This window comes from Macadamia integrifolia, chromosome 9, assembly GCF_013358625.1.
Source record: "Macadamia integrifolia cultivar HAES 741 chromosome 9, SCU_Mint_v3, whole genome shotgun sequence".
In the NCBI taxonomy this organism is placed as follows: domain Eukaryota; kingdom Viridiplantae; phylum Streptophyta; class Magnoliopsida; order Proteales; family Proteaceae; genus Macadamia; species Macadamia integrifolia.
The window spans coordinates 18,726,020-18,753,228 of NC_056565.1; the positions used below are offsets into that span (position 1 = coordinate 18,726,020).

The window sequence follows — 27,209 nt, forward strand, 5'->3', positions numbered from 1 at the left end:
ATTTTTTTAACCTTCCAAGGGTATTCATCAGGTTGCCTTTTTGGGGGTTGTTTCATCTTTTCAATATTTATCAAGAGTTAAAATAATTTCATGGCTGAAAAATGGAGAAATCTACCCGAGAATTTTTTCATTTATTATTTGTTGATGAGGCATTCATATTTCGTAGGACTACTAAAGTTGATATTTCCACTGTAGAAACTATTTTGATTCTCTTACAAGATCTATTACTATTAGGTTAGGAAGTCAACTTTATTAAGAGTGATGTTATCTTTAGTATGGAGTTATAGAATGTGATAAATAGGAGCTTAAAGATTAACAATATTGTTAAAGGGGTGGTCTGCTTAGGAACCCTCATTACTTTTACTTGATCATGATCTAATGCTTGGAACTTTGTAATATATAGGGTAAGAGCTAAGCTTAGCAACTGAATAATTTCTCTTATTTTTTAAGCAAGGGCGAATGTCATAATTTAGTTTGTTATCAACTCTATACTAAAATATCAGAGGCCCCGCTTTTAATTTCCTAATTTTGTTTGTTAAAAATTGGATTCTATTAGTTCTCGATTTTAAAAAGGATCATTGAATAATTCTAAAAAGTGGTCTTTGATTTCTTAGAGTATAGACCAAAATCCTCAGGTGGTCTTTATTTCCACATTAGTAGAATTCATAATTAAGCTTTGCTTCTTAAATTGGAATGTTATATTGACTAACCATTAACTTTGTGGGCTCAAATTTGAAAAGCTAGATATTTTGTGAACATAAACTTTTTTGACCCATATTTACCAAAAAAGAAAAAATTGTATGACCCACTTACCCTAACATAGGAAAGGATCCATTATTTGGAATAGTCTCCTAAAAGTGGAGCCACTTCTTCATAAATTTCTATGTTGAAAAGTGGAGTGGGTGATGGTATTAACATTTAGAGGTAGACTGATCCATGGATTCCATCCCTCCTTAATTAATTAAAGTAATTGAATTAATCAATAATAAATGGGATTTCCCTCTTATCTAGTCTTTGCTTTCTATGAAATTGCTAGTGATATTGTTTCTCTTCCTTAAAGTCGAACATCTTATAATGATTTTTGAATTTTTCTTCAGCAAAGAATGAAAATTTTAACAACTCGGGTTGCAATTAAATTTTTACTTCAACATAATAATCTGTCTCCAAATGCTATCCCTAATTAGAAGCTCTAGGTTTCAGTTGGAATCTCAAGATACACCCCTGATTTTAAATTTTCTTGTGGAAATCTTTAATTAATGGTATTATGATTTATGACCAGAGATAAGGTGGCTAAGAATTTGTCTATTGTCAGTGTATTCTATTATATAAACAGGAGATGCATGGCTTGGCATATCTTCCTCTCATGCGATTTTACTAGGTGCCTTTGGGTGGCAGGACCATTGGGGTTGCGCACTAAAACCCTCCAATCTACTTCTTTTCTTACACTAATGGAATCTTTCCTCATTACTTCTTACTAATTTAAATTTGAGAAGCAAATTTTTTTATTTGTAGTAACTATCACTTGTTATTATATGTGGGTCTTTCAGAATCAATGTGTATTCCATGAAGGTAAGCTAATCCAGTGTCTATTATTTAGGTCATGGAGGGCAAGGGGAATTTGTAGGGCTTGTAAAGGTCAAGGGACCTGTGTATCAAAGTTGAGGTCCAGACTCTAGACAGATACCTCGCAGCTGGTGGAGTGGTTTTTCAAAGCAAAGTTGTGAAGGATGTCATGGGGAATATTCTTTGTTTTGCTTGATTTTTCTAAAGTTACTTGTTCATCATTTGGGTTTGTAACTAATTGTTAGGTAAGAAGAACACATCTTCTTCTTTTTTTTTTTTTAATAATATAAATCTGCATTATAAAAGCTCAAAGGGAATATTGTCATATACACTACATAGAATATTGTTCTTCCTAGTCTTATTGATTAGAAGATGTGCTTACTTCAACAATATGCCTAAGCTGTTAGAAAATATTAAAACATCTAACCGTGTTGCGAATATTCAACAAAAAGGAAAATGTTTTCAAGGTGATTATTTTTCTCCTCACTACAAGATATTGATAATTTCTTCGCAATCAGTCCAGATGATACCTTTCATGATTCCTATCATCTTGCCTGAAATAGCATTTCGATAACTCCTCGGACCCATAACCCTTATGTGCTCCCTACATAAGTAGAAGATGCAAAAACATCCTCTGCAGTGAGTGTGGTGGTGCGGTGAGCATCGGATGGTCAAGAGGGCCTTGGGGTGCGTGCCCAGATACTCTTAGTCATCCGATGCTCACCGCACAACTGCAGAGAATAATCACTTATAGAAGATAATGAAGCATAAATACACTTGCCTTTGAGAAATATAACTAAGGTCTATCCTGCTTTGCAAGTTGCATTATCAAAATTATCATTACGAATCGATTATTTATATAATCATCCTTAGCAATAACCCATTGAAATCTGCCCAATGAAAAGAAGTGATGATGTCAGATGAGATCCTCAACTGATTGGTTAATTGAATAAGCCTAAGATCATCATTCCATTTGTTGATATTTGTTAAAATATCTTAAAGAAAGACAAATTTTTAATTTCTATAGCACATAGATTAGCGCTAGAGCCTCTAAACAAAGGCAAATAGTAAAATGGATGTACCTAACTTTTTGTTTATGTTAATTTACTTTTTATTTTTTCATAATAATAATAATAACACATATTTTTGAAAAGCATCTATGCAAATGCAAGTTGGTGAAGGAAGCTATTTGTTGGTTCCAGTCTTATGGTTGAATCCATTGCTACCACCTACTATCTTCTTGTTTACTCATTTTTCTTTGGAAGCATCAAATCTACAAATGTGTAACCCTAGTTTATGTTGTTGCATATATAGAATCAAATGATGAATTTTTGACTAATCCAAAATTTTCAACTAAATGAACCCATAAAGTTGTCAATAAATTGTACAATGACTATAACTAAATTCCATTAAGGTGGATTTGGATATTCCTAACTTTAATATGTCATTAACATCTACTTGATGATCCTAATTACTATAATTACTTTGCTAGTAATTTGAGATTAAATGTTGCATGGATACATTGAAGAAGAAAGAAAAACTTAAACCAGAGACCAAAGTAATGGAGTGGAGAGAGATGGTGGTACTATTGGTATATCTTTTGATGAAAAACATTAAAATCAAAGGTTGAAGTGTTGTTGAAGACAGTGAATGAACAAAAGGACTCTAGCTTTGGCATCAAATAACCCTCTGCTACCAAAGATATCCGAATCTCCAGGTCTGCATGGTGAGATTATGATTTGTTATTCCAAGTCTTGAGTAATTGAGGGAAGGGATACGAGTGATGACTCTCTCTCTCTCTCTCTCTCTCTCTCTCTCTCTCTCTCTCTCGTCAGTCATGAGTCTCATGAGAACACTACTGTCATCACTGATCAGTGGAGTTTAAATGGTCTTCATCATATCCATTTTTTATTGTTTTAAATTGCATTTCAGATCTCTTCAGCATGACCTACTCAAAATTCGAGAGAGAGAGAGAGAGAGAGAGAGAGAGAGGGGGTTAATGAGGGAGGAAGGGAGTGACTGCCTCCAAGACTCCCTCATCAGTCATCTGACTGACTTCTCATACCACCCAGTCTCTCTCTCTTTTCTCTCTGCACACGTACTGTGTTTTACCTGTAATGAGAGAGTTCAGAAGGACAGAGAAGATCAATTATGATTTCTGAATCCCTAACTTTTATATTGATGTGCGGGACCCACCTCACACATTGATGAAAATGAATGAATGAAAGAAGAAAGAATAAACAAACAGAGGGCCGGGCATAGTGCTTGCGCTTCCGATATCATTTTGATGATAGAGAGAGAAGGACACACTGTTCCTCTGTTTTTTTAAGGTATTTGTTTTGCTTTGTTGTATGGTCACATAGCTAGATGATTTTCTTGGATGAAATCTCCAAGCTCTTATACAACCAGACCAAGTCTAAGCTTTTCTTTCCTTAAGTTTTTTATTTCAACAAAACAAAGTTTATTGAGGGCAATTACCATCATTCCTGTATAGGCATTCTGTATATTTATGGATAATTATAGTGGTCTCTCCTGCAGTTTACCCTAATATTAGAATTATTCTCTATAAAATTGACAATTATACTGTACCCCATACAGTTGACGGTGTTAAGTTAAAAGATGGGAAAGACAATTATACCCTTTGCCCTAAAACACTCTAACTCATTCGCAACTTCTTCTTCTTCCATTGAGAGGGTTTTGAAACCAAGGCCAATGGAGAATAGACCTAACTCGCCGACTTGCACCCGATGTTCTCCCTAGCCCCTTTGCCCCCATTTTCATTCAACTGCACAAATCTCTCTATTCTGTATAAGTATTTCTCAGAGAAAATTGTGGATGCTTCTCTTCCCTCTCAACAGTCTAAACCAAACCAAACCATAACCAATCTTATAGACTAGATTGAATTTAATGTAGAGAACTTGTTTCAGTGGATCTCTCTCTCTCTCTCTCTCTCTCTCTCTCTCTCTCTCTCTCTCTCCTTTTTTTTCTTATTGATTTCATCTTTACACTTACATTTTCCTATCACTCATTTGATCGATACCTGCATTTCTATTTGTTTTTTGAGCTGGTCATGGTTGATGTCATCTTGGAGGAAAACCAAATAGAGAATGGATGAAGAATTCATCAGTTTAGTTGCAAAGAAAGAGAAAGAAAAAAAAAAAAAAAAGGTTGTGGGGGAAAGGTCAAACTATTCAATCCTGGCAATGAAGCATCTAAACCCATCTTCTTTTTTGGCCTCAAGTTCACGGCATCAATTTGCAGGTAGTTAGGATTTTTCGATGGATGGGGAAGAAGAGGTATGATATTTGGGGTCGATTTGGGTTGAAAGGGTATAATAGGAAGTTCATAACCCTGTAACGGTATTTTGGTATTTAAAAGAAAATCTATTAAACCACATCACAACATAATAGTTTTTCACTAATGGAGTTTGTAAACTGTCAACTATAGAGGGTATAGTGTAATTGTCAGTTACACGGGAAATGGTTCTAATATTAGAGTAAACTGTAGGCCATTGTAATTATGTTATATATTTATTTAAAGTTCCCATCATGAACTTCTTTTCTGATTCCCTTAAAAAATAAATTTCAATTTCTTTTTCCATGACACCTCCACTTGGTAACCCACCCCCTCCTACTATAGCTACTTGTTTCCATCTCTCTACCCTAATAAGGTGTGATAATCTAGTAGTAGCCCAGGTCATTCAATTCATTAGAGATGAGAGCAGGGAATATTCACGTACATGAATGTAAGTGAACAATCCTAGTCCGTGGATATGGCATATATTTTCTCTCTCCTCATTTAATAGATGCCATATCCACATAATAGGATCGTTCACGTACATTCACATATGTGAATATTCACTTTCTTCATCAGAGATAGCTATGAATTCAGGTTGGAGGACCAAGCCAAGTACATGGAATATCCCAATCCCAATGGTTACACGTTACTATCAATGTTGAGAGACAAGTTCTCTTAGGAGATGGATTTATGGTCGGGAACTGCTCCGGCAACGGTGTTGCCAAAATTCTCAAGGAAGATATCACAGATACGAGGATTGAAGTGGCAATGGTCACGCCATTAATTGACATATCATCATCTTATGTTTCATCCCAATGTGAACGATGAAGACTACAACTCCTTCAGTCTGTCAAGCTATATATGGTGCATAACATCTCGAATCAGAGAGGGGTCAGCGAAGAAAGTGGGTGGGGGAGGGGTAAGGGTGTCAAATCAGAAGCGAAATTGAAAACTAAATCCAGTTTCGGACCGATTACCTTGAATCGAACCAAACCAATTATAATATGGTTACATCGTGGATCTAAAATGAGTGTTTATAATTCGGTTCGGTATGGATCTGGATCTTTGTCAAGAACCAACGGTTCTAACTGAAACAAAACCAAATAACTTGATGTAACTTTTTCCACTTTTTAAAAACTAAACACTTGACATAACCTAAATAGAAACCTGACGGAATTAATCACTTAAATGGTCTTATAGAGTTATAATTATAGTCTAATTTTAAAACTCTCTTTTATTGAGGAAGACCAACAACTAGTGAATGAGCATTTGTATTTTGTCTACTGCATAGAAAAACCGGATTTAAAATTGGATGCCGGAACCAAATAAGAACAGAATACAAAACTCGAATTGGAATCAAAACCGTACTAGAACCGAATAGGTTCGATACGAATATCGATTTTCAAAACAAGATGGGACGTAGTCTAGTTCTGAATCACACTAACACTCCTTGGAATCGAAACCGGACTCGAATGGAATACTTGATTCCGAACCAATTGATACCCTTAGGGAGAGTGGGCATGGGGTGGAGCCGAGTCGGGATGGTGTGGTTAGGGTAAAAGAGGGGTAATCGTGAGATTTTAGAATATCAAGGGACAAGGAAAGAATAACTTTGCTTTTCTAGGGGAAATAGAAAAGATAGAAGTTCAAGATTGGAGATTTCAAGTAAATATAGGGTAGGGTGACTACAGGGTAGTGACAATAATTGCCACAAGTTTATTTAATCTTTCAAAATTTGAGGTTTGGAGCATAGTTGGAAAATCAGTTTTTTTTTTTTTTCAATTCGATTTATTTGAGTCAAACCTACTTAGGGTGAATCATGTTTTTTTTTCTTTTTTTCTTTTTTTTTTCTTTTTTTAACATTTTTTTTCCCTCTCCAAGTGAGGATGTATCAAGGATATAGCTTCTTTATAGATGAGAAGTAAAAAAGGGATTAATATTGAAAAACAAAAAAAACAAATTATAGGGTTTTATATAGTTTTAGATCAAACTTATGGTCTATAAACAGTATATAGGCCAATAAAAAATACTTAGACATGATGAATTTTACATGACCTGGACAAATACACCGATCAATAAACAATCGGGCTGGCTTGTACCAATTATGATCGTTTTTAAAACTTGGGCGAGTCTTCGTGATTCTTATTTCATGTTTTTTTATTTAACTTTTTAAACCTGATTTTCCAACTAGGTTTGCAGAGGAAGGATTGAAAGTGTAGGGCTTTGTCCATCTCCCATCATTAAATTAGGTCCGGTAAGAGAAACATGAGGAGCCAAAGTCATCCAACATGCCCCACACCCCTCATTGCCCCTCTTACTCAATTTATCTCCCTATCGCTTGAGCTTCTAAAATTCTGTTAACACTAAATAGCTTTCAATCATTCCATTGTATCGATATCATATCAAGAAACACCTGAGGACCACGCTCACAGTTTAAGCTTATTGTGGACCATCCATAAGAGCTGTAGTGCTGATTGGGCCGTTCGATTGGACTATCAGATCAATACAACTCCTTAGTCAAAGACATCAATGCGTCTTGTTGGGCAGTGAGTCTGTCAACCGTCGATCTGGTAGAGGTAGTTTCGCAAATAAGGATCGCTCCTGGTCAAAGTTTTTATAACCCAATGAAGTATAGATTTCTAACGCGTAAACCATACCGACGGGCGACGGGAGCTCATCCGCGTAGAGCAGGAAATCCAATTGACGCAATCTCCGAGGACCTGATTGTCATTTTGTTCGGACACATTTGTCATTATAATAAAGTCCAAGGGTATGTTCTGTCCATTTCTCGTTCACACCTTTCCTCTTAGTTGCGTCGACGCTTTAAAAGTCCGAAAGCGGGAGTAGAGGTGAAAGCTACACTCTCTTCCGAGAGAGAGAGAGACAGGGGAACGTGTTCCATAGAGAAGGAGATGAAGCATTAATGGAGGGTTGAAACTGATCAATTGCAGAGAGAGGGAGCAACTGTAATAGAAGAATATTGGAGAAAATGATGACAGGTTTAGTCCATGATCAAAATCTGGAAAAGCAGATAGAGAAGCAGATGGGATGCATGGCTGGATTCCTCCAGCTGTTCGATCGTCACCAGATTCTCTCCGGAAAACGCCTCTATTCTACCAAACGCCTCGCTCCATCTCTGGTTGGATTTCTTTCCTTTTCTATTCTGTTTCTTTCCCCATTAATTATGTTTCATTCTCTGTCGAATTGCAGAAAATGTGGTTGTTTAATAGTCTTTGTTTAATGATTCAGACTGTTGATTCTGCGTCCCCGTCAGAGAAATCAGTCGGATCTCCGACGTCGTTTATAGAAGTACAGCAGCAGCCGCACCAACAAGAATTACCGCAATTGCGAGCCTCGCCGGAATGTACCGAGACTCCGCCCGAGATATGCCCGCCGGTGACGGAACTGTCAATTCCGGCGGAAAGTCCGGCGAGAATGCCTCTTCCTTTTCAGGTTTTCGAATACAAGGAAGGCTCGAGGTCTTCTTGGAAGTTTAAAGACGCACCAAGGCTGTCTCTGGATAGCAGAGCAAGCTTTGATGGAAAAGGAAGTCTCTGTCCCAGAGAGATCCGAAAGAACGCGGCAATTCTCTCGGCAGCACGGTGCGATAGCTCTTCGGAAGCGACTGTATCGGAGGATAACGAGAAGCAGCATCGTTCGCCTAGCGTCATTGCCCGGCTCATGGGGCTCGAAGCTCTCCCTGAGTCATCTGGCGAAGCTCCGAACAAAGCCGAGTTACGGAGGTCTGCATCGGAGTCTAGGGTCTCCAAAGACCTGCTTCAGTATCGATTCATTGACAGGAACAATTTCCAGCAGAAGCAGACTTTCCAGCCAAATTCTGGAAGCCACGTTTCAAACAACGCCAAAAGAGACAATGCAGCTTCAGAAGGTAATAAATCGAAGGTCCGGACACCGGATTCCATTGACTTCTGCATCAGGAAACGGAAAATCGAGCCACAGAAACCTCAGAAAGGAGGTTTACCTGCTTCGTCATGGAAGTCGCAGCAGCAACGTAAGAGCTTTTTTGATTCGCAGGATTTCTTTCCGGAGCCAAAGCAGAGGGACTCACTTTATGGAGAGATCGAGAAGCGGTTGAAGATGAGGGGAATCGATGAACCGGAAAAGGATCTGGAGACGTTGAGACAGATCCTCGTAGCTCTGCAACTCAAAGGGCTTCTGCACTCTAAAAGACCAATGGAACAGATCAAGCACCGGAATTTCACCTACGGTCAGAGATTTTACAGTGAAGAATCCCCGATAGTTGTCATGGAGCCTTCCCGCTCCCCGGTTTCAATCAACCGAGCTGGAAGAACGGGAACAGAGTCTCCTCCATCAAGTTTCAGATCCAGAGCTGGAGTTCGCCGGAATCTAAACCTAGCCGGTGAGACCTTACCGCCGGTAATCCCAAGGCGTGAACGGCCTGAAATCGATAGAAACCTGCAGAGAGCAAGAAATTCAAGGTCCCCTGACCGTAACGATAGCAGCGCGAAAAGTCCGAGTTCTCTTGCCAGGCGAAGACCGTTGAGCATTCACACTCAGAAGAGAGGAGATGATTCTGTGGAGCTGAGAAGAAGCTCTCCCGTTCATTCTCCAAAGATTATTGCTAAGGTCGCATCTGACCACCAAACAGGCAGATCACCAAGGAACAGGAAACCAGTGCCTGATGTTTCAACGAAAGAGAGAATTTTGAGGCAAGCTGGGGATGAATCATCCACAATTTCTGAGTGCAGCATCAGTACATCTTCTCAAGTCGACATGGAGCAGGTACGAGAGACAGAAAAATCTCATTTAAGCTTTGTTTCTTTTCTCCATCATTTATTCATTTCTTAATCTCATTTTTTTTTTTTTTAATTTTAAATCCTGCATCGAATGCAGTTGCAGAGACCAAAAATGGAGGAACAGAAGGAAGGGAGGACCTTGTTGGAGAGGTGCGATAAGCTGCTCCACAGCATAACTGAGATGATTGCGGATGAGTTGCAGCCGAGTCCCGTTTCGGTGCTAGACTCGTCTTTCTACAAGGACGAGTCCCCTTCACCTATCATGAAACGATGTTTACACTTAAAAGGTATGCCTTTTTCGTAAGTTCTGCACCGAGTCAGGACTCATGAATCGGTTGTTTGTCGCTCCGAGGAGTGGCACCTATAGTTGCCGCCGGCGTAGGGTATCTGATAAAGGGTATTTATGATGTAACAGATCAATCGGTAGAGCTGGAAGAAGAGAAGTGGAGCCCATTGATCTCGCCTATCCGATTGAAACCGGAAGAAGAGGGATCAGATGAAGACAGTGATTTCCTGTATGTGTCGGAGATCCTACGAGCTTCCGAATGTCTCCCGGAAGACACCGACATATTCTTGGTACTAGAGAAGCAACGCTACAAGTCGACGAGCTCCTCCAGAGAATCCATGCTACACCGGAAGCTAGTGTTCGACACGATTACTGAAATCCTCGACAGAAAGAAGCAGTTGCCACCGTGGAAGGCAGTGTCAGAGGTAAATTGGTCGACGGGGAAGCCATCATTGTGGCAGATATGGTCGGAGTTCAAGAGAGGAAGAGAGAGGGATGAAGGAGAAGACCTGTTCGAGGTAATCTGTGGGGTGCTCCGGAAAGATATGGCCGGAGACAACATCAACGGCTGGGAAGATTGTCACATGGAGATGTCCGAAGCAGTGTTGGACATCGAACGGTCCATATTCAAGGTTCTGGTTGAGGAAACGATCCGAGATGTCGCTTCCTTTCCCGGGAAAAACAGAGCACCGGCACCTCGAAGGAAGTTGGTTTTTTGAAAAGATTAGAAAAAAGGGTGGGTGGTCTTTTCGCGCGCTTTCTTTTTTGCTCTTTCCTTTTTCTCTCTCTTTAATTATTAAAAGCTAATAGCTATATTATTACCCGGTGCATCAGGTTTAAACGCAATCATTTGTCTCTGAAAACAAAGTGAATCGGCAGGAAGCAACGGTAAAAAGAAAATTAAAAATTAAAAATTAAAAAGGAAATCTAATATTAGCTTTTCAAAATTTGGTGACGATGGGATTATGTAAAACAGCATCTACTAAAGACTAACCGTGTGAGAGACTCCTAAAAATGGTAACAATCATTCATTCTCCTCCTCCTCCTCCTCGGCTCCTCCTATCTATATTCTATACCTAATGCCTCAAAAAGTGAAAACAGAGGCCACGAGGAGAGGTGGGGCTGTCCAGTAGCGACTAGCGACAGGTAAATAGGAAACCATAACCACAGCCATTGAGTCAGGAAATAACATGCTTTGTATTCGTCAATTGTTACCCAAAAATTAAAACAAAAATTGTTCATCAATTGTATTTCCCCATCCAGCACCCATCTTCTTTTTGTCAAGGACCATGTGCTCCCAAGACTCTCATGTTTTTTATTTTTTAATAGAAAAAGAAAAACATATCTAAATTAAAAGAAGTTTTTAATTATATTCACATAGGTTCCCTTATCAAATCTTAATGCTTTTGTGCATAACAAGGTAAGTTAATGGCGAACCACAAATTCGTTGAAAGATTGGATCAAATAATTAAGCAAAAGCAGAGATTTATAGATATAAAAAGAAATAAAGGGATCAAGTTTCAGGGCCACGAGATGGTGTTAACATTCACAGCTAGGTTATATAAAATCTATGAGTCGTTCCAAAATCTAGACTTCAGTCACATCACATCCATCTTCCTTCACTTTCTTCAAACCATGGAGAAGGCTCTTGGTATCAGCCTCAAAGTTTTTTTTTTTTTCTATCATCAAGTATTCTGCAAGTGTTAAAACAAAATCACCCCCTTAAGAGAACTCCATAAGCTCATCATGAAATATCACAAACATTGTTAGAAATACTTATACAAATTAAAATTGGATGTTAAAAAAAAAAAAAAAAAGGTAATGTTTGGGGAAACAACAGAATGGGTTGATCTAATAAGGATGATTGGATTTCATTAGAGTTTGGAAAATCATTGAGAGGTAAAGATTCATTAACCCATCAATTGATATTAGTTATAATTAGAAAGGGATTGAGTTTAGTGTGAGCACAAATAAAATAATAGGATATTAGAATCTAGATTCATCATAGTCATGAAATGTAGTAAAATTGAATATGTACATAATGTAGGAAGGAAAATAATTATTGGTCAAGTTTTGAGTTCTTTTTAATATATATATATATATATATATTTATATATATATATATATATTTTTTTTTTTTTATAAAAGAAAAAATCTTATATTAAATGAGCAACAGCTCTAGAAGAAACATAGAGACGTCAAGAGGACCCATTACAATTATCCAAAAGGAGAGGCTTGTTTAAGTAGAATTCCTTTCCATCTTAAGCTCTCATGTACTTGTTATTGCATCTTGAGGAATTAGAAATAAAATTAAGAAATAGGGCACCTAACACCGGATAGGTACACAATGGGGGTGTCAAACTGTTGGTTTGATCTGATTTTGATTCATTTTACAGACCGATAAGATGTTTAGTGGATTTCGTTTTGGTCTGGTTGTTGGTTTCTATAAAGGGTCTCTTATTGGCTTATTATTGATTGGTTCCGATTTCTCATTTATAAAACAAATAGAAAGAAAAATAAAAGTGTAAAATATATTGGCTGGTCTTTCTATGGTTTCTAGAAACCAAATCTGGCTTTGATACGATCGGTTCAACCGTCCTGATCTCATTTTTTTTTTTTTTTCCACTAGGCCAATTCTTCTAAAATGACCCACCTAGGCTTTAACCTGTGGCTTTGATTGATCTTTGATGTTTAAATACTTCCAGAAAGAGATTTCAAACAATTCTTAAATAAACTATAACAACATGAAGAAAATAAGTGAGTTTGATCCCTAGATTGCCATGGCAAGAAGCTTTTTTTTATATGTCCACTTAAAAAATGTCAACATTTGCCATACGGTAAATAAAATATAACCAAAATTTTGTAGACAGGTAAATAGCTAGGCCTCTTGCTCATATGTAAAGTTTTAGAACGACCAACAATATACAAGTCACTACAACATTAATAGTCAGAGTGCCATAAACATGCAAATATATACATAAAGATGCATGTCAATACATGAGAGGCTATTTAAGTGAATTAAACTAGGACCTCTTTATCCAATGGTCAAAACAACCACATTAGTTATCCACGTGGCAAACCAATAGTGGGTGTGTTTGAAAGGGTTCCTATCATTGGAATGTAAAACCATTTTCAAACCAACCTTTTGGGCAATTGAAGTGGAAACAAAGAGAGCTTCAGTAATCATCTGCAAAGGCTTTCCAGTTAAGCTAAAAACTAAAACCATTCTTAGCCATTCAACTAAATTGAAGAAATTAAAATTAGTCAATGAAATGGTTAGGACTTAGGATGGTTGGTTCAAGCTGAAACTTTTGGCCTTTGGGCTAGTCAATATCTCAGGTACACAGTACCAGTACTGCAGAAGGGTGAGGATCCAAGGTCCCAACTCAAGGGTCCAGCCTCTAACCCAAGATATGTCATTTCAAGAAAATGTTCACATAGGATGAAGGACCTACTAGCTCTGACCCCTCTTATTATGTAGTACACACTACATACACAAGGGTCCTAAGGCCGTATAAAGTTGATAACTCTCAAATCATTATTGAACTCTATAATGGTCCAGCCCTGCCAATCCTTCAGGACTAAAATTACAGAACTGAAGGAATCTCTATATGGGAAGCTCAAAACAGTGAAACATAAAACCAATTGGGTGATATTTTTATTTCATACTTGTTCACATATTCTAATTGTCTACCCACTTGCTTTTGGCCCTTGATCAGGATATCAATCTCAGATGCCCAGGCAAGAGAAAATTGAATCCAGAAGGATTGATAGGCTACAGAAATGTGTCTTGGACATAAGTGGCTTTTTATTCCCTCCAATTGTAGCTACAGAAATGCTTTTGATATGCCATCATGTGGATGTGGTAGGGTCTGATGGTGACTCATGAGCATGTTTGGACTTAAGACATGCCAAAGTTTCACCAGAAAAAAAAAAATTATAGAGGATTCAGATACTACATGAAAGAATAAGTTATTGGAAGTTGATGTGTATATGTATTACTTATAGTGTGGATGCCATGTATGTGTAGGTATCCATTGTTGAAGGGTCTAACTCAAAACCTTAAGGTAGTAGATGGAGAGAGCTCTTCATATATACGAAGGCAATAAAGACCGGAACAAATCAATATAGGACTATAACTTGATAAAAAGGGCATACCCAGTGCACGAGGCTCTCGCCACTGCAAGGTCTAGAGAGGGTCATAATGTACACAACCTTACCCTTACTTGACAGAGATGCTATTTCCTGACTCCAATCCGATGACCACTAGGGTCATCTCTCCTTTGTAACAAATTGGTTCAATGGCACAGATAATAATAGGATCATCTGGAGGACATCTTATCTTCTCCCAATAATGGAATGAAGAGTTGAAGACAGCTTGGGGTTGCATATGCCATATGTTTGTGCTGGGTCATCTCCTTTGCAATTTTATTAACATTGATTAAATTAATAAGTTGAGAGAGAGAGAGAGAGAGAGAGAGAGAGAGAGAGAGAGAGAGAGAGAGAGAGAGAGAGCTGTAGTAATTAAGACTCAAAAGAGTGTTTGGACTGTTAGAGAGGCTCAATCCCAAGTTCTAAGTTTGAAGAGATATGAGCAAAACATAGACTATGGAGCCATGGAGCCATGGAGCCATGGAGGGGTGGCCTCCATAGCCTTGTCTCCATTACATTACTCTGCCTTCTTGTTTGATATGTATGCACACCTAACAGACATAATGGGTAACTTGCCTGCCTTGTCAGTACGCACCATCAATAATCTGCTCCCCTCCCAAGTAGAAAATTAACGAAGCATACAAGAACAAGTTGAGGCATGAGTGTGACCATTAAGCCAAGTGTTGGGGTCCATTGGCTTCCTTAGGGGACACAAACCCCTATCCACTGATTGAAGCTGTAGATGCCCATATGTATTATTTGTATCCTGCAGGGCAGGCACCAGCCCACCACCACATGCCCACTGCTCTAAAGTATACTACCTTTCAATTCTTACTTGTGGGTTTGTAGTTTTTATTTTATTCTACAAAGTGGAAGTTAATAAGGTATTTGGGTTAAGTAGAGATGAGGGTATTGTCCATGTGGTGACTTGACTTAGAAGCGAGAAATTAGAAATGGTAACTGTTAGATCAAACACCAAGAAACACGAATAAAGAGAGACAATAGATCCGTACGACACAGAGATTTAACGAGGTTCACACACCAAGGTGGTGTGCTACGTCCTCGGGCGAAGAAGAAGATGATTCACTATGTAGAAGAAGGATTACAATCTAGCAGCGGCGAGGAAGAACTCGCCCTGAAACCCTAGCTTCGTGAAAACCCTAGAATACAATGACTCTCAACAAGCAACAGTACATTATATATATATACTCCAAATAGCGGTTCGACCCATCGGGTCACGGTAGATCCGGTCGAACCATACCACGGGGGCGTAGCCCCCGCACCCCCATACGAGATCAGTGATGGGCTCCGGCCCAAGCCCTCTGCTTCCATCACAGATCTTAGAAAATTTCCCATTCGGGTCGCCACCAAAATATGTCGGATCGGGTCAATCTTCAAAACGGGTCAAGAATTCGAGACAAACTTAACAGTAACTCAAGGGAAGGCAAGCAAACAATCAAGCTCTTGAGGAAAAAGAAAGCCTTTGCAGTGATCATCTAATAGTGGTCCAAAGCCTACCTAGGCTGCAAGGAACGGAGCCAATAAGCCCCCCTTTCCGTAGGCCAAAAAGTTGGAAGTTGAGCAAGGACATATATATGATAGCCCTATGCTCCAAATCATAGGACATATCTGCCAAATTACTTTCTCCATGCCTGACCCACTTCCAGTATTCATGTTCAGGTAGGGCTTCATAAGATTACAATTTGCCTTTATTAAAAGATGAACAGGAATTATAATACTATTCTAGTTAACATGTATAAAGGGCTTAAAGGACTGGTATAACTAAGAATTTTGCAGTTGTATCTGTTGGTTTGAGAGCTTCTTGCTCATTGAAAATTCTTTTCTTTGGTACAATCACTTTGAGCACGGTTCTTAGAATCTAATCAGACAGGCTCACCATTGTATCTTTTTGCAGATGATCTACTACTATTTGGATCAACTACTGACTTTAAGCTCGAAGTTTGTTGAGATGTTGGTAATCATAGAGTTATAGACCCACATCTGGTTTGTTCAAGTACGTGCCTTCATATACTTGAGGAGCTATCTCCATTTAATGTCTTGAAGTGTTGGATTGGACTCGTAAGTGGTATTTCGGAGGTTTTCCTACTTTATTAACATGATATAAGAGCCCAAATCCCTTTGTTGTCTCCTCAAGTTATCTTCTACGTGTAGAGAAAATATACCAAAGCTACATATGAGGGAGAGTATTGAGATATTGGAAGCCCACATCAGTTTGTTCAGATCCTTGGTACCTTCATATGCTTGAAAAGCTAATCCTTAATGGCATTCATAGGCTTTCCCACAGTATTTAACAAATTCAGGTTGTCAAGCATTAGGCTAAAGGTTGAATTTACAGAAATCTTAGGCTTTCTTTGGTCCTCCTCTCTCAGGTAAGACATTTCTAGGAGAGTATTATGAACCAGCTGTTTCAGTGCATCAACAATTGGACAGTTTGACCATAAAATTTTCTTTGGCAGAGAGATTGGATGGTTCTCAAGAGGCTCATACAGTGGTATGGAATCAGATTTGTTTCCCTAAAATAATGGGAGGGTTGGGACATTGGCTTCTGTCTCAACAATTACAATCATTATGGGCTTGCCAAATGAAATAAATACTTATCTAAATCCTTTACTCTTTTTTTTTTTTTTTTGGGGGGGGCGGGGGGCGGGGTGTTAACTGTAGATCCACTTCTTTGTGGGGTATTAAAATTCTCTCAGACCAATGATTTCCTGTTAAAGGGCCTTCAAGGGAAAGTAGAGGATGGTATGGTGATTGAAATATGGAAACAGCCATATGGGTTTCAGAATTAGGTTCTTGTTTTTTCCCTATTGTCTCTAAGTTTCAGAGCTCATCCTCCCCATCAAACTTGGAATATTCCCTCAAAACTCTCTATGGCCATCTCCACTAGCAAACAAGATAATACAGATTCTTCTCTCACCTACAGTTTCTCTACCACTTACCCTCAGGTTATGATGTGATATATTTTATCTTCCTGGGCATAAAATTTTTCTTAGGAAGTTGCTCTTTGGAGCCTTGCCAACCCCATTACAGATTTCTGAAAGAGGTCTTCAAATGCCCATTCTGCATAGTATTGGACCATATCTCTTACAGTGGTCCTTTTGCAATTATGCCTTGACCATTATTGCCTCATCACTCAGAAGCTGTACTGCAACTCCTGATGGCTAAACCTTTAAGTGGGAGTCCTTTAACTTCTTTTTTCACAACAAATATAGAAATAATTCTTTGATCCATTTGGCTGAACTGTACTCAGCAATCTATGGCAGAACTTTGAACTTCTAAAAAAAATTATTTTATAAAGCTTCAGCAACAGCCTCTAAATTCTAACAAATTCACAGTGAATGGTCATGTTGATTCCACTTCTTATTATGGTGCCTAGATTTTGTGAAGATTAATTTTGAGGGGTTAGGTCAGTTCATGGCCCTCCTGGTCCAGGGGATATTGGTTTGGTAATCGCAGACTATAATGCTCATTTTATTTCAGATTTGCATGCTAGTATTGCATAGTATTGGTGATTATGGTGGACGTTTTGGCAGCAAGAGAAGCCTGGAAGTATGCTCTCTATATGGGTTTCTCTCATATTTACTTAGGAGAAGATTATCCATTGTCAGTCATTAGATTTTTGTTGTAGAAAAATTCTGAAAAAAAAACTAAAAAAACTAAAAAAACTAAAAAAACTAAAAAAACTAAAAAAACTAAAAAAACTAAAAAAACTAAAAAACAAAAAACAAAAAACAAAACAAAACAAAACAAAACAAAACAAAAACAAAAACAAAAACAAAAACAAAAACAAAATAACAAAAACAAAAACATGCAGATGGTGCTTCTTCTCTACTTTCTTCTTGATTAAAGATGGTAAGGGAGGCCAACAGCTGCCTAGCGTAGTTGGTTACAGAACTTCTTTTCATAGTAGCCTTCCATCTGGCATGCCTGGTGTTCGAGTCTCCCCCTCCCTCTCCCTCTTTACCCTGCTGGCCGCGTTTCCGTGAGTTGAGATGCCTTGCGACAGCCCAAAGGCTGTCACCCTAGTTGGTCCATGGGCCTTTGATAGGAATCCCCCCCACCCCACAAAAAAACAGAAAAAGGAAAAAAATGTAAAGGAGCAAAGAAAATGCCAAGAAACTATAACCCATATCTGTAAATAAAAAGTGCCAACTAACACATATGTGATAAATAAACATCAGTCATTGGGGTTTGGCTCATAGCCCAATAAGAAATGGGCTATTCTGATCGATAGGTCCAATAGGTGGTGGTGGTGATCTGTTATTGGGTTTGGCTCATAGCCCATACTGTCCTCCCCCTCAGGGCCAAAGGTGTGTAAGAAGCTGCAGCTCTCATATATATGGTTTCATTGATTTGGTTCATCCATGAGTGTTTTTTGTTATTTCTCTGAGTATTTTAGATTTTTCTAGCAACCCAACTTATGTAATATGTTTGTGAAGTCTTTTGTTTCTTAATTACCATAAAATTGGGTACTTCCCTTCCATTGAAAGAAACATGACCCAGCAATCCTAATCTTCAGATGTGGAAAGCCCATTTACATGACTTAAAAGTACAAAACTTCTCATTTGATCCTTCAGTTTTCTGAAGAAAAAAAGAAATATTTAAGGTAAGGGATTCCCAACCGTTCGTGTGGGGAGAAAATCTCATGGCACACATATCACGGCATGGGAAACAGTTTCAGTTATAAGCCCCCACATGATTAGAGAAGATAAAGAGTGTCAGTGTATGTCCACAACTTCACATGATCAGAATGTGAAGGTTTGGGAAAACGTTCTCACTCCGCTTGCCTGGGAAATTTTAGTAGTACAAATTTTCATCTGATTACTAAGACCATGCTCCTACTCTAGATTCCTTTTCCTTTTATACTATGATAACATAGACAATGGATCTAGGTTTAAGGTCCAATATTAGCATTTTTTTCTTTTTTCTTTTTTTAATTGCAAATATTGGCTAGGTTCTTTTAGAGATGATGTGCAACAAAGTTCAGCATAAATGGATATTGTTCCAACAAAAGTTTTCGTTTTTCGATTTTCTTTTTTCATTTGAAGAAGCATGTAGGTATGGTTTCTGTAAAGTTCACATAATCATAGCTTTCAATTGAAGTATGATCACCGAGGTCGATCAAATCAGCATCCATTGCTTCTTGTAAGGCAATGGTGTGTTCTACATCTGAGAGTAGTTCTCGGGGTCCATCCGAGGTTACAACATCTATAATTGTATCCAAAAATTGACTAGCTTCAGTTTCTTGCTAAGGGCTAACCATATAATCAATATTGGCGTTGGTACAGAACAATCGTCGTCCATCAGTTACTTAAGTAGTAAACCTAATGATTGTGTCCCAGGCCTTTCTTCACAGTTGTGGCAAAGCAGCTTTCTAGATTTGTCTATGATTGCTATCTTGAATTATTTAGAGAGATTTATCTTCTTCAATATTGGAGGGTCTAATATATGAATCTTGATTTCTTGTGGAGAGAATCCAGATTTGATAAGGTTGTATAGAGTAATACATGGATGATGATGGATTGAAATCAATAGATGGTTAAAATTCATCTACTAATTATATTGATTTTTTATCCATAAAAAAAAATAATGTACATATAGTGGGTAGTTCATATCATCTTTTCTAGCAATCTTTGATATTCTCTCTCCTCCCTAATTATATAAGCCTCCTTTATACGACATCACATTTCTTTTTGTTTGGCGATTGGCTTGACATGGAAGATGCCAATTTATGTAGGTAGTGTATAGATCCCTCATCTCTTCCCCTTTATATAGATATAATCTTTAAGGGAAAATGAACACTCCCTAGTCGTGTGGCCCTGCATAAAAGGAGGTGGGATGATGCCCAACTCTTGTGATACCCATGTGCATACCCTCATTGACCCCATGCTGATGCAGAGACCATACAATGCCACAAGGGCTACAAGAGGAGGAAGGGATGGGGGAAGTAAAGAGAAGTGCCTTAAAGACAGACCACTATAACCTGCTATCAAAGTTACCAACCAACTATGCTTGCAGTTGACTTTCATCCAATGAACCCAATCGATACATTATTCAAATTCCAACTCGAACCAGTCAGATCTATTGGTCCAGTCTGAACTGAATCAAACCGAATGTTTATTAGTTTGAGTTTTTCAGAAACAGGTTGAAACTGAAACCAATCGGACTGACCAAATAAACTGATTACTAATTGAAAATCCCAAAACACAAAAATTATTAAAAATCATTTTTCTATTATATATAAATATATATTTATAAAATAATCGAACCAAAACCAGTATAGAACTGATATGAATCCATTAAGGAAAATAGAAATTGAATCAAACCAAATCAAAACTGAACAAAACCAAGGTTTACCTTACCGGTTCAGGTTTGGCTTTGACTTGACTTAGTATTGGATCAAAAACCGATTCAGCCCATCAAATTGAACTGAACCGGCCAATTGACACCCCTCCTCCATCATTCAAAGCCTGATGCCACAAACTCTTGTCCTCTCTTAATCATCACCTCCTAGAAACACTCATATCATCATTGCACACATGGGACTACCGTGGGTATGTCCCAAAGTAAAATAGCACTAAAGGCTCTTAGGGTTTAGGAATTGGTGAAACAGTGAACCATTATATTTTTCACGGGATTATGGGCCCACCCAAATCAAAACCCAAAAAATAACTTTATTGATAAAAGGGTTGGGGGTGACTAAAAATTTACCCTTGGTTTTGTGGATACATTATAAAGTTTGTCTTAATCATCATTAGTATATCTTATTTTGAAACTTCTCTTAATCCAAAGTGAACTTTCTCACTCTAATCCCTTTTAAAAATATAAAAGAGAACTTTATTGATAGGAGAATAGGGCTTGGGGTGACTGGTGAGACTCTCGTGGAGTCCCTATTCCCTAATAAAGATCTACCTCATGGCTGGCAAGTATATGTTGGAAAAAGAGTTGGTGAAAATTCATTAAAAAAAAAAAAAGTTAATGACAAAAATAACCTAATTAAAGAAAAAAAATCAAATTTTACATAGAAAATAACCATATTCTTTTGTATGCCCCTAAATGATAGCTGGAACTCCGATCCCAATATCCAATATCCCAATTTGATTGGTGTGGAGGGTCATTCAAATTTGCCCACAAGTCTTTAGGATGACATATTACCCTGCTTTCCTATGAGAATAGTTTTTCAAATTCCATATAAACAAGATTTATTTTCCTTTGAGTTTTTCTATACACAGGAGATTGAAAGATTCTCTTAATTCACGAGTACAAGACAAGGGTAGTTCTTTTCAATGAAAAATTATAGGCAAATGGGTATAAAGCATCCAGAGTTTTTTAAGAATTGATCGATCTTGATTCCAACTGATTTGAATCGATTGATCAATCTATTAATGTACAATTTGATCGATTCAAACTGATTTTAGTCCATATCCTGATTCTTTTAAACCCTGAAAGCATTGTTAGGAAAGCTACAATATGCACTAACAAGTAGCAATAGAATCACCATTTTAAGCAAAGTTAGGAGTTTTTAAAAACCTTTTTTTTTTTTTTTTTTTTGGAACAAATCGGCAAGGTCATTTCATACCATCCCACAAGGATTGGGATCTTCTCCAACAATTTTCTAACCTCTTCTCACATGGTCACATGCACGCAAATCAAACCCCACAGCTGAGACTTTGGAAGGAGGTTGGAGAGAATCCAAATCCTCCAAACGGACCTTCCTTGATATTATACAGTAAATTATTAACGGTAATCCATCAATTAACAAAAAATAATTAGGGAAAATCTTAGAATCCACAATTCCGTAATTCCTTCAACTCCAGTACCTCTCGAGTCTCGACTCTCGCCTGCGAAGGAAACCTCTTCGTAGTTGGTAGTATCTTCGTGACTCCTCCCTCCTTCCTTCCTTTCTGCAAATTCAATTTTCGTCAACCTCTGTTTTTCTTAGAATTCCTAAAAATGGCCGACGGAGGTCTGGCGGTGCTTGATGGTTCATCCCTCAAAGCCGTTGATCCCCGTCTCCCAGAAACGGATGAACCCTTTACCGGAATTCAGGTTCTTGAGATCGCAGAATCACAACTTTCTTCTTTTCTCTTCGGCATCTCATTACCTCAAAACCTAAAGTCTGCAGCACTTAAACGGATAAACCTTGACATCGGTAGTTTCCCTGATAAAGAACTCAACAGAGAGCAAGCTTCTTCAAAGCTTAAAGACTATGTGATCGCTATTGCGTCTGAACTGAGAGGTATTTTCACATCTTTGTGATTCAAAGTTGAATTCTTTGCATTTGCGTGATTGGTTTTTAATTCTTTTCATTCAAGATTGGATTCTTCCATTGATGTTGTTATGAATTTGAAATGCTCTCAAATTTTCTGGATTTGTCTCTTTATTTTCATTTTTGGGGGTCTGTGTTTTTACTTAGATGATCCCCTTGTCGTGTCGGTTTTGGACGGAAGCCCTCTTAAACTGTTCTTGGAGGACGAGGATGATTTCGCTATGCTGGCGGAGAATCTTTTTACTGATTTAGACACTGAGGATAAGGGGAAGATTTGTACAAATCAGATACGGAATGCTCTTGATCGTATGGGAGTAGAAATGGGCGTTCCTCCCTTCTCAGGTTTGCTTCACATCTGTATCTTATATTTGTTATCTATGTCCAGAACTTCTGATTAAGTTGTTTTTAGTTTGCCGAATTGCTTGGTAATATAAATTATTGCCCAGTTGTTAGTGTTGGTAGTCTGTTAGAAATCATTTCACTTCTCAGTAAACAAGTAATTTTAAGCATGTTGTAGACAGAATGAAAGGAGAAGCATCTGGGATCTGGCAGTCACAGACAGAGCATAAAATTGGAATCAGAATATTACATAATCATGGGTTGTTCCAACCTGGCCGTTGATGTTCTAAAGATGTACACTCTTCCCATATGGAGGAGTTAGAAGAGACTAAATTTTATGTTTCTTTGTTCTGTATGATGTTATTTCTGAAAGCAGGGAATCTCAATGGAGTGCTTTACCTGTATGAGAACACTTTGCGTTGTTGGTCTGACTATAATACCAATACTTTTCAATACAATCTATTAAACATTTCAACTACATTGCTAAAGTCATATTCTCTTTTAGAAAATTTCCAACCATAGAAAGATGGAGGCATCCGTGCTTATCTTTCCACAAATGAATAATTTTATTTTGGAATGGAAAACACCAAAGTTCCATCAATGGTATTTATCTTCTTCATAGTCCAGTTAATATAATTCTCCTAGCAAGTGGCAGCTTCGTAAATGCAGGATTTTGTTAAAACGTTTTATTTTGGTGAGTGTGCGATTAAGCTCATTGTTTTGTTTGTGAATATAATAACTAGAAATAGGATTAGAAAAACATTGTAGTTAAATTACATCTTGTTTGAATCCTTCTTCTTCTTTCTACGAAAACGAAAGTTTTACATTAGAAAATCCAGCCAACAGTATGTTACAAATCAAAGGATGAAATAAAATGACCAAAAGATAAAGTTGAATAAAAATATGAGGCCCATAATACATAAGCATCTCTTCTTGCTAACTTATCACCATTGCCATTACTGGATCTCCAAAAGTAAATGTGACATTTTTATGGAATCAAGTGATTGAACTATCACAATGTGACATTTTTATGGAATCAAGTGATTGAACTATCACAAGCTGAAATAAGGGATCCGACTAATAACTGCCCTCAAACCAACAAGACCTATAGGACCCTAGAAAATCCCCAATATGTTTCCATCATGGTCTCCAAACACTCCACCAATGCCAACTGGTTTAGATTTAAACAGAAAGCTCTCACTTAAGTTGACCATGATGGAGCTTGTTAGAGCAGAGCTGAAGATTTGATCACCTCAACCCACTTATGCAAACTGTCCAAGGTCGCCAACCTATGTACTGCTCTACAAACCCAGTTACTAAGGAGAACTAGATAGGCTATGAAGAATTTATAGCTTTCCTCCTACCAGATGCTTCATGTGTCAATGGATATGTGTGTGTCTCCATAAAAGCTTCTCTGTCTTATTCAATGGAATAGGCAGCCATGGCCATTGAAACCCTAGGATACCATTGGCAGAAATCCAAGTTGTCCCAAGGAAAACAAAGAAATGGCCCCAAACATTGAATTTGTTTAAATAAGAAATTTTCTCTTTTGTTTCTTTGTTGCATGTGAAATTTTTCCTTACAATCTTTGAAGGGGAAATTTTTTTTCTAATTACTTTCTTCAGTTGAAGCTATATGGTCAGTTCATTACGTGCACAATTTCTTTGACAAACAACAGTGAGATGGTCAGGACCCCCTTAGGTTGAGGGAGAAGAAGGTGCTTTCTTATGTTAATCCAAATGAAGTCACTAGTAGATGATGACGACGTTCTATATTATTTTAGTGGCACTTGTGATGGTTGATATGGTCCTAGAGTGTCGTCTTGTTGAGTTCAGTCCAGATGGAGGATCAATTGATGCTCTAACTGAGAGTCATCCAAGCTCTAGGCTTGTCATGTAGAGAGCAATATTGGTGGCCTAGGAACAGTATTGATGTTCTTAGGGCCCAAAAGCATCTTATTGGAATTTGGAACATAACACTATCTTGTCCCTTAAGCTTCCAGTATCGGTGCCATTTACCTGTGGGTCCTTCTATCTTACTATTCGGTTGTTCTCTAGAAAGATTGTGAATAGGTTCTCCCTCTAGAAATAATATGATTAAGAACATCAATCTTTTAGGTTTCAAATGATTTTATTTTAAAACACTGTAGGACAGAAAATTACCAAGCTGATATAATAATATGCATTAAACCCTCCAATAAATAGATATATGGGTTGAAATAAATTCTATTATTTATCTGGGTATATTTTTTATCATTAAAAAATGCTGTAGAATAGTTTTTCTTTGTTTTTAATTTGAGCACATTTTTACTTGAACAAAAGTTGAATAAGGAGAAGAAGAAGCATTAAGGCTAGTCACTGGAAGCATTTTAATTTCTAGCCTCTAACAACAGAAAAGGGAAAGAAAAGGGACTATACAAGTCTCTCTTTTGAGGAGTTGAATGGCCCAACAAAATTGGCTGTACACATTCACTTGGGGTATGTTTGAGGAGCGGGGGAGGAAGAAGAGAGGGAAAGCTGAAGGCAGAACTTGATCCAGATTCGCTATAACAAGCCAGAGACCTTACCATCTGAGCAAGCTCCACACCATTGTGTCCCTGCACTTTTTGATGCCCTAGTTCTGAGTTCTAGAATGGAAAACATGATAGGTTTGGCTCACTCTCAGACAACGATACCTTTATAGATTTAAAATGATTTACTGTAGTTGTCTGTTCAATTACTGCTGGTGGCTGTCTGGACCAACTGAAATGAAAGATGGATAGTAATAGAAGGATAGAGTGGTGGTGTTGGCTGCTTATGCAGATTTGGATTGCATTCACATTTCTTCTTAAGACATACGATGTCTTGTATTCCGTCGCTTGCAAAAGTGGGCTTATTCTGAAGAGCCGTTAAGAGGCTGAAAATTTTTTTGGGGACTATATGGTTTTCGATCGGTAAATTTCCTATATAGGGTTCACTATATATTTGTAGCGAGGATTCTTTCTCTGTAAGCAATCTGAGAGAGGTGTGAGGACTAGTGGCTGTAATTCTATTCTCCATTGATAGTGAAGCAGGATCTCATCTCACCGTAGACGTAGGCAATCTTGCTGAACCACGTAAATCTTTGTGTGCGATTGTGTGATTGTTGTTTGCAATTTTCATTTGTTTTCTGCATCGTTTTAGGGTTCCTTTCTACACAATATTATGTTAACATGTGAATTGAATTCATACACAGCACCAAAATAGAAACATAATTCCAAATTATTTGGTAAAAATGTGTAACATTGGGATTCTGTCATCAACAGTGTTCCCTCGTCTGGAAGACATCCTGAAGAAAAACAAAGCTGAGGGGGAAGAAGCATTGGGTCAGGCACAATTTGCACAACTGCTTCAGAATGTCTTACAGGAATTAGCAGATGTCCTGGCTGAAAAGCACGTTGTTGTCATCCAGAACATCAAGATCATCAATGGTTCGAAGCTAAAAAAGGTTGTGTTTATTTTCCATATTTTCTCTTCCTTTCCCATGTTTTCTACATGTGAATATAATTAATTTCTTCTGGAGAAACCTGGGTGATGAACTACTTTTGGACTAGAGTACCCGGGGAGTTATCTGCTTGTTTTTTGGTTGATGATTAATTCTACATATAACCATTTCCTATTGTACTCTTTCCCTTTTGCTCCACATATTGATCTGGCCAGAAAACCTATTCTGGAATTATACTGACAAGCTTTGGAAAACTTACAGTTCATCACTGATGAGAAGACATTGGATGATGAGATAGGAAAGATATTCCAAAACCAATGCGCTAGCGGAGAAGGAAGAACGAGCGCAGAAATAATCAGGAGTTATCTTGAGAAAAATGGACCTAACTTGGGCCTACCACCATCAGAAGCTAATGAGGCAGTGGGTCTTCTTTATGATCAGGTGTTTGCGGATGTAGAAGAAGGAAAAAACACTAAGAAAATTGATAAAGATGAGTTTGGGGGAATTGTGAAAGATATTCTTGAGAAATTTGTGGAACAGCTTGAAGCTAACCCTGTTTTTCATGAGCTTGACGGTTGAAGCAGGTTCGTAAATAGTTTCTTCGATCTGATTCCAGAAATTGTTGTTTCTATAATACACACAAAACACAAATGAACCCTTTTTAGATTATGTTCATATGCCCCTACCGCCATATTGAGATTTGAAGAGTCAGACACATTTTTGCAGATTCAAATACATTTGTTCACATATTAGTCATCTGTATTCTGCTTAGAATTGAAAAATGTTTCTTGTGTACATATGATATAGTTTGGGATACCTTTTTTGGAGGTCTTAGTTATCCGTTTATTCTTCTCAGTAGTGCTAGTCCCGCCCTGCCTATCAATAGCATTAAGGCCACAGAATTAGGTTGCCCAGAGCTACCTTTTATATGGCTAGACATCCTAATGCTCTATGGCCTCTGCAATCCTAACAACCACATTAGGTTAGCTTCCACTGGTTCATACAGCTTGTTAGAATACGTAGGACAACATACCTAATCCGA

The 27,209-nt window shown here is 37.9% G+C and overlaps 3 protein-coding genes across 6 annotated transcripts in view; all 3 read left to right on the forward strand.

Moving 5' to 3' along the window:
* Nucleotides 1-27,209, forward strand: part of LOC122089968 (glycosylphosphatidylinositol anchor attachment 1 protein) — an 84,302-nt gene that overhangs the window by 12,726 nt on the left and 44,367 nt on the right. The window lies entirely within an intron of this gene.
* On the forward strand, nt 7,689-10,770 carry LOC122089967 (protein LONGIFOLIA 1-like). The gene is made up of 4 exons (XM_042659752.1): nt 7,689-7,999; nt 8,110-9,624; nt 9,736-9,925; nt 10,054-10,770. Exons 1-4 carry the CDS (start codon nt 7,850-7,852, stop codon nt 10,641-10,643), a joined length of 2,445 nt encoding a protein of 814 aa, XP_042515686.1. The 5' UTR covers nt 7,689-7,849; the 3' UTR covers nt 10,644-10,770.
* Nucleotides 21,775-26,962, forward strand: LOC122089969. Its single transcript, XM_042659757.1, has 4 exons — nt 21,775-22,336; nt 22,514-22,708; nt 25,989-26,170; nt 26,429-26,962. The coding sequence occupies exons 1-4, from the start codon at nt 22,051-22,053 to the stop codon at nt 26,744-26,746; spliced, it is 981 nt and encodes a 326-aa protein (XP_042515691.1). The 5' UTR covers nt 21,775-22,050; the 3' UTR covers nt 26,747-26,962.